The following is an 8,101-nucleotide window of genomic DNA, read 5'->3' on the forward strand; positions in this document are numbered from 1 at the left end:
CCCGCACGCCAGGCGCCACCGAGGCCTCCCGGAGTGTCCCTTGTCCCTTTCCCCATCCCAAGTGTCCCCCAAGCCGTGTCCGTGCCGGGAGAAGGGCACTGCCACCTCCTGCCACCCCTCCGAGGATGGCAATGCCACCTCCACCCCCCCCCCCCCCCCCCCCCCCCCCCCCGCACGCCAGGCGCCACCGAGGCCTCCCGGAGTGTCCCTTGTCCCTTTCCCCATCCCAAGTGTCCCCCAAGCCGTGTCCGTGCCGGGAGAAGGGCACTGCCACCTCCTGCCACCCCTCCGAGGATGGCAATGCCACCTCCACCCCCCCCCCCCCCCGCCCAGCCCCAGGGTGGGACCGTGGTGACAAAAGTGACAAAGTCTCACTGTCCCCGAAGGTCCGGGGGGGCCTCAGGCACTGCCAGAGGATTTCCTGGAATTCCTCCATGGATAATCTCGGAGCACCAGGTGCTTCCCGAGCTCCCGCCCAGGGGTGGCACAGGGGGGTGGCACGGGGGTGTCCCCAGGAGATGCCACCACTTTTGGGGTGGCAGAGCACCAGCAAGAGCCCACATCTGCCATGGTCTGGGGGAATTCCGTGGATTGGGATGGATCCCGGGGGTCCCAAACCCCTCAGGCTGGATCCTTGGGGTCGGGGGGCACAGGGACGTGCCCCATGTCACACTGGGGATGGGGACACCCCAAACGGGGACACCCGGGGTGGCTTTTCCCCTCCAGCTCCTGGTTTGTCCCCCTGGCCAGGAATTGGGACTTTTTCCAGGGTTTTTTTCCCACATTCGGGGCTTGGGACACACTCCCAGACACGGCCACCAGCGAGGGGACAACACCAAAGCCACCAAAGGCACCACGGTTTAATCCCGGTGACACCACGCCCCAGGGAGTGTCACTTCCCCACACAAAAATCCCTAAAAATGATATCCAGGATGTCCTCGGCGCCCACGTGCCCGGTGATCCTGCCCAGCTCCCGCCGTGCCACCCGCAGCTGCTCGGCTGCCACCGCCAGGTCCCCGCTGTCCCCAACGTCCCCAAAGCGCTCCAGGGCCGCCGCGCACGCCCCGAGGTGGCGGCTGTGCCTGCTCTGGGTCAGGCTGGGAGAGCCCAGGAGGGGATCCCCGCACCTGGGAATGGGAATGGATGGGAAAGGGAATGGGAATGGGAACGGGAATGGGAATGGGAATGGGAATGGGAACGGGAATGGGAAGGGATGGGAATGGGATATGGGAATGGGAAAGGGAATGGATGGGAATGGGATATGGCAATGGGAATGGGAATAGGAAGGGATGGGAATGGGAACGGGAACGGGAATGGGAATGGGAATGGGAGAGGGATATGGGAATGGGAATGGGAATAGGAAGGGATGGGAAAGGGAACGGGAACGGGAATGGGAATGGGAATGGGAGAGGGATATGGGAATGGGAATGGGAATAGGAAGGGATGGGAATGGGAATGGGAAAGGGAATGGGATGGGAATGGGATGGAAATGGGATATGGGAATGGGAATGGGAATGGGAATGGGAATGGGAATGGGAAGGGATCAGGCACGGAAAAGGGGATTGGGCACGGGACAGGGATCAGGAATGGAAAAGGGGACCGGGAATGGAAAAGGGGATCGGGAAGGGAAAGGGATCAGCCACAGAAAGGGGGATCAGCCATGGAAAAGGGGGATCAGCCATGGAAAAGGGGGAGCAGCCAGCCCCACAAACCAGGATGAGGGTTTGGGATCCCCCGGACTCACAGCTGTGCCAGCTGTTGTGCCAGCAGCTCCAGCAGCGCCTCCAGCCCCTCGCCCGTCTTGCAGGACAGCAGGGTGGCAGGGGGTCCCGGGGCTCCGCTGGCACTCGGGGACCCCCCGTGCCCCCCCAGCAGGTCGGCCTTGTTGAGCACCAGCACGCAGGGGGTGCCCGGGGGCGGCTCCAGCGCCGCCAGCGCCGCCCCCAGAGCCACCGGCGTGGGTGACACCGAGGTGGCATCCAGCACTGCCAGCACCAGGTCGGCCTGGTGCAACCTGGGGACACACAGGGCGATGTCACCGTCCGGACTGACACCCCAAACCCCCCCAAACGCCCAAAAAACCCCCCGAAGCTCACCGGGCCCGTGCCCGGGCCACGCCCTCGCGCTCCACGGGGTCGGTGGCCTGGCGCAGCCCCGCGGTGTCACTGAGCACCAGCGGGTACCCCCCGATGTCCAGGGCCACCTCCAGCACGTCCCGCGTGGTGCCCGCCGTGGGGGACACGATGGCGGCCGGGCGCCGACCTGGGGACAGCGGGAAGGGTCCCTGTGGGATTTGGGGATTGATCCCAGCCCTTCCATGCTTGTGGGTGACTTGGGGACAGCAGGAATGGTCCTGGGGAGCTTGGGGATTATCCCGGGCCCTCCATGCCCGTGGGTGACTTGGGGACAGCGGGAAGGGTCCTGGGGGGCTTGGGGATTGATCCCAACCCCTCCATGCCCGTGGGTGACTTGGGGACAGCGGGAATGGTCCTGGGGGGTTTGGGCATTATCCCAGCCCCTCCATGCCCGTGGGTGACACGATGGCCTGGGGACAGCGGGAAGGGTGCTGAGGGGTTTGGGGATTGATCCCAGCCCCTCCATGCCCGTGGGTGACCTGGGGACAGCGGGAATGGTCCCTGTGGGATTTGGGGATTGATCCCAGCCCCTCCATGCCCATGGGTGACCTGAGGACAGCAGGAATGGTTCCCTCTGGAATTTTGGCAATTATCCCAACCCCTCCACGTGCAGTCCCCATCCTGGGTGACCTGGGGACACTGGGAATGGTTCCCTCTGGAATTTTGGGAATTATCCCAACCCCTCCACGTGCAGTCCCCATCCTGGGTGACCTGGGGACACTGGGAATGGTTCCCTCTGGAATTTTGGGAATTATCCCAACCCCTCCACGTGCAGTCCCCATCCTGGGTGACCTGGGGACACTGGGAATGGTTCCCTCTGGAATTTTGGGAATTATCCCACGCCCAGGTGACATGATGGCCTGGGGACATCAGGAATGGCTCCCTGTGGAATTCTGAGAATTGTCCCAACCCCTCCATACCCATGGGTGACATGATGGCCTGGGGACATCAGGAATGGCTCCCTCTGGAATTCTGGGAATTATCCCAACCCCTCCACGGCTGGTCCCCACCCCAGGTGACACGACGGCCTGGGGACAGCAGGAATGGCTGCCGTGTGGCCCCGTGCCCCACTCACAGAGCAGGTTGAGCAGGCTGCTCTTGCCCACGTTGGGGGGGCCGGCGATGACGGCCCGGACCCCCCCCCGCAGCAGCTCCCCCCGGCGCCCGTCCCGCAGGTGGCCCCGGAGCTCCTGCAGCAGCGCCCGCACGGTGACAGCCACTGCGGGGACACGGCGGGGTCAGCCCGGCTGGGGACAGCGGGGACACGGCGGGGACAGCCCGGCTGGGGACACACAGCAGGGTCAGCCCGGCTGGGGACAGCGGGGACACGGCGGAGACAGCCCGGCTGGGGACAGCGGGGACAGCCCGGCTGGGGACACACGGCAGGGTCAGCCTGGCTGGGGACAGCAGGGCCCAAGCCCCCACTTGAGGAAAAACACCAGAGCAGACCCCGTGTCCTGAGCCCCAAATTTGGGATAAAAACACCAGGAAGAGGCCCCATGTCCCAGCCAAGGGGACAAAGACCAGGAGTGGCTGGATGGGACAAGCCCCCCTGGATGTCCCCATTCCCAGAGTGACACCGTGGGGACACAGCCATGACATGGGGACAGCAGGGGCTCACCTTGGGCCAGAACCTCTTCCTCCACGTTGTCATCCTCGCTGAAGTCGATGTAGGCCTCCAGGTGGGCGAGCGCCTGCCAGGGGGGTGGGAGTCACCCCCGAGCTGCTGCTGGCCACCCGGGAGGGCTCAGTAGCCACCTGGCAGGGCTCAGTAGCCACTTGGGAGGGCTTGGTGGCCACTTGGGAGGGCTCAGTAGCCACCTTGGAGGGCTCAGTGGCCACCTGGGAGGGTTCGGTGGCCACCTTGGAGGGCTCAGTAGCCACCCAGGAGGGCTCAGTAGCCACCTGGGAGGGCTCAGTGGCCACCTGGGAGGGCTCAGTGGCCACTCAGGAGGGCTCGGTGGCCACCCAGGAGGGCTCAGCAGCCACCTGGCAGGGCTCAGTAGCCACTTGGGAGGGCTCGGTGGCCACTTGGGAGGGCTTGGTGGCCACTCAGGAGGGCTCGGTGGCCACCGGGGAGGGCTTGATGGCCAAGCGGGAGGGCTCGGTGGCCACCCGGGAGGGCTCAGTAGCCACCCGGGCGGGCTCGCTGGCCCCGCAGGTGAGCCCCACCTGGGTGAGGGCGTGGCTCCAGCGCTGGTAGAGCCGGCCCAGGTCCCCCTCGAGCTGCCGGAGCGCCTGGCGCCGCTGCGCCTCCGTCTCGGCCCCGATCAGGTCCCGCAGGCCCTCGGCCGCCGTCAGGTCCAGCTTGCCGTGGGCAAACGCCCGGCGCGTGAACTCGCCCGGCTCGGCCGGCCGCAGCCCCGGCAAACGGCCTGGGGAGCACCGGGCACGGCGGGGACAGCGGCATGGAGGGCGGCCCGGGGAACGGGGAGGAGCGGGGAAATGGGACAGGGAATGATCAGGCAGAAACTACAGGATCCCAGAGGGAAGAGGAAATGGGACGGGGGAGGATCAGGCTGAATCCCTGGGATCCCAAAGGGAAGGGGGAAAGGGGAAGTGGAAATGGGATGGGGAAAATGGGGTGGGGGTAATGGGACAGGGGATTCCCCAGGATCCCAAAGGGAAGGGGGAAAGAGGATGGGGGGAAATGGGACAGGGGATGATCAGGAAGAACCCCGGGGATCCCAAAGGGAAGGACACAAAACAAAGGGGGAAGAGGGATGGAGAAGGATCACCCGGCATCCCAAGGGGAAGAGGGAAAGGATCAGGCTGGGAAAGGGGCAGGAGGGATGGAATAGGATCAGGATGGGATGGAACAGGGTCAGGAGGGATGGGAACAGGGTCAGCAGGGGATTAGGGTTCACCCAGGGCCTAAGGGGGAAGAGGGATGGAGAAGGATCACCCGGCATCCCAAGGGGAAGAGGGAAAGGATCAGGCTGGGAAAGGGGCAGGAGGGATGGAATAGGATCAGGATGGGATGGAATTGGGGCAGGAGGGATGGAAGAGGGACAGGATGGGATGGAACAGGGTCAGGATGGGATGGGAACAGGGTCAGCAGGGGATCAGGGTTCACCCAGGGCCCGCAGCACCCCGAGGGGCAGGAGGGATGGGAATAGGGTCAGGAGGGATGGAATAGGGACAGAATAAAATGGAATAGGATCAGGACGGGGTCGGGGCTCACCCAGGGCCCGCAGCACCCCGAGAGGCTGGATGGGATGGGAATAGGGGCAGTGTGGGATGGGAACAGGGTCAGGAGGGATGGGATAGGGTCAGGATACAATGGAACAGGGTCAGGATACAATGGAACAGGGTCAGCAGGGATGGGATAGGATCAGCAGGGATGGGAATAGGATCAGGATACAATGGAATAGGGTCAGGAGGGGTGGGATAGGGTCAGGAGGGATGGAACAGGGTCAGGATACAATGGAACAGGGTCAGGATACAACGGAACAGGGTCAGGATGGGATGGACCAGGGTCAGAATACAATGGAACAGGGCCAGGATGGGATGGGATAGGGTCAGGAGGGATGGAACAGGGTCAGGATACAATGGAACAGGGTCAGGATACAACGGAACAGGGGCAGGAGACAATGGAACAGGGTCAGCAGGGATGGGATAGGATCAGCAGGGATGGGAATAGGATCAGGATACAATGGAATAGGGTCAGGTTACAATGGAACAGGGTCAGGATACAACGGAACAGGGTCAGGATACAATGGAACAGGGCCAGGATGGGATGGGATAGGGTCAGGAGGGATGGAACAGGGCCAGGATACAATGGAATAGGGTCAGGTTACAATGGAACAGGGTCAGGATACAATGGAACAGGGTCAGGAGGGATGGAACAGGGTCAGGAGGGATGGAACGGGGTCAGAGGGGCTCGGGGCTCACCCAGGGCCCGCAGCACCCCGCTGACCACGGCGGGCCCCCCGTGCACGTGCAGCTCGGCGCAGTCCTCCCCGGTGAAGCTGTGGGGCCCTGCGGGCACGCGGGGCTGGGTGGGCACCCCCCTGCCAGGCAGCCCCCCCCCACACCGTGACACCCCAAAACGGCCTGGGGGGAGCGCCAGGAGAGACCCTCCCCCAGGAGCAGCTCCAGGGGATCAGTGTAAGGGTGACCCCAACCCCAAACAGGGCCAGGAATGCCCAGGGGGCTGCGCCAGGCGCCAGGACCCCCATGGGGCACTGAGCCCCCAAAACCCAATCCCTGCCCTAAACCCCAATCCTGCCCCCAACCCCAATTTCTGCCCCCAACCCCAATCCCTGCCCCAAACCCCAATCCCTGCCCCCAACCCCAATCCCTGCCCCGAACCCCAATCCCCCCATCCCATGTCCCCATCCCTGTGTCCCTAACCCAGGTCCCCATCCCTGTGTCCCCAATCCCCATCCCCATGTCCCCATCCCATGTCCCCATCCCTGTGTCCCCAATCCCCACCCCACGTCCCAGCCCATGTCCCCGTGTCCCCAGCCGTGTCCCCACCTGGGAACCACACCACCAGCCCCCTGTCCAGGCTCTCTCCCGTGCGGGGGTCCCGGATGCGCCGCAGGGCCATGACCCGGGGCGGGGGCGGCGCGGGGGTCCCGGCGAGGCTGCGCAGGGCGGCCCCGCTGCCCGGCCCGCTGGCCCGGATCACGGCCACGCCGCAGCGCCCCGGCGCCGAGGACAGCGCGAAGATGGTGTCACCTGTGCTTCTGGTGGCACCCGTGCCTCTGGTGGCACCTGTGCCTCTGGTGGCACCTGTGCCCCGGGTGGCACCCGTGCCTCTGGTGGCACCTGTGCCCCGGGTGCCATCTGTGCCCCGGGTGGCACCTGTGCCCGTGGTGCCACCTGTGCTCACAGTGGCACCTGTGCCCATGGTGCCACCTGTGCCCTGGGTGTCACCTGTGCCCCGGGTGCCATCTGTGCCCCGGGTGGCACCTGTGCCCGTGGTGGCACCTGTGTTCACAGTGGCACCTGTGCCCGTGGTGTCACCTGTGCCCTGGGTGTCACCTGTGCCCCGGGTGCCATCTGTGCCCCGGGTGGCACCTGTGCCCGTGGTGCCACCTGTGCTCACAGTGGCACCTGTGCCCGTGGTGGCACCTGTGCCTCTGGTGCCATCTCTGCCTCTGGTGGCACCTGTGCCCGCTGCGGGTGGCACCCAGCTCAGCGCGCGCGCACACCTGGGGGGATTGGGGGGGTTATGGGCACCCCCTGTCCCCTCTGTCCCTCTGCCCCCTCTGTCCTCTCTGTCCCTCTGTCCCCTCTGTCCCTCTATCCCCTCTGCCCCCGTCCCTTCTGTCCCCTCTGTCCCCCTTTGCCCCTCTATCCCTCTGTCCCCTTTTGCCCCCCCGTCCCTTCTGTCCCCTCTTGCCCCTCTATCCCCTCTGTCCTTCTGTCCCCTCTTGCCCCTCTGTCCCCCTCTGCCCCTCTATCTTCCTGCCCCTCTGTCCCCCTCTATCCCCTCTGTCCCTTCTATCCCTTCTGTCCCCCTGTCCCCTCTATCCCCTTTTGCCCCCCCGTCCCTTCTGTCCCCTCTTGCCCCTCTATCCCCTCTGTCCTTCTGTCCCCTTTTGCCCCTCTGTCCCCCCATCTCCCTGTCCCTCTGTCCCCCTCTGTCCCCCCGTCAGCGCCATCGTTGCCCTCCCCGCGCCCGCCTGGCCCCGCCCACCGCCGCGCGCCATTGGCCAAACCCACCGAGGGGGCGTGGCCATCACGGGAATCCCGCTCCTGATTGGTTGCTAACCGGCTCAGCGGCCTCACGGGCCTCAGCGCCTCCGCCCATTACAGCACTCTATTGGTTAATTCACATAGAGGGGCGGGGCTCATGCTGAAACTCGGCTTTTGATTGGTCAATGAGCAAAGATGGCGGCGCCCTGGGTGAAGCCACGCGAACCCCGCGGTTCCGCCCGGCCCCGGGCTGGCCCCGGTGGGAAACACGATTTCAATTGTTAGAAAATTGATATCTACTCTTACCGAAATAAAAT

The 8,101-nt window shown here is 65.0% G+C and overlaps 1 protein-coding gene across 1 annotated transcript; it reads right to left on the minus strand.

Moving 5' to 3' along the window:
* Nucleotides 1-844: 844 nt before the first annotated feature.
* Nucleotides 845-7,057, minus strand: GTPBP3 (GTP binding protein 3, mitochondrial). Its single transcript, XM_041417179.1, has 8 exons — nt 6,618-7,057; nt 6,030-6,116; nt 4,308-4,510; nt 3,757-3,829; nt 3,211-3,354; nt 2,097-2,262; nt 1,745-2,014; nt 845-1,127 (listed from the first exon to the last, which is right to left on the minus strand). Exons 1-8 carry the CDS (start codon nt 6,991-6,993, stop codon nt 893-895), a joined length of 1,554 nt encoding a protein of 517 aa, XP_041273113.1. The 5' UTR covers nt 6,994-7,057; the 3' UTR covers nt 845-892.
* Between the last annotated feature and the right edge of the window lie 1,044 nt (nt 7,058-8,101).

Source organism: Onychostruthus taczanowskii, unplaced genomic scaffold (genome assembly GCF_017590055.1).
Source record: "Onychostruthus taczanowskii isolate IOZ18803 unplaced genomic scaffold, ASM1759005v1 scaffold106, whole genome shotgun sequence".
Taxonomy (NCBI): domain Eukaryota; kingdom Metazoa; phylum Chordata; class Aves; order Passeriformes; family Passeridae; genus Onychostruthus; species Onychostruthus taczanowskii.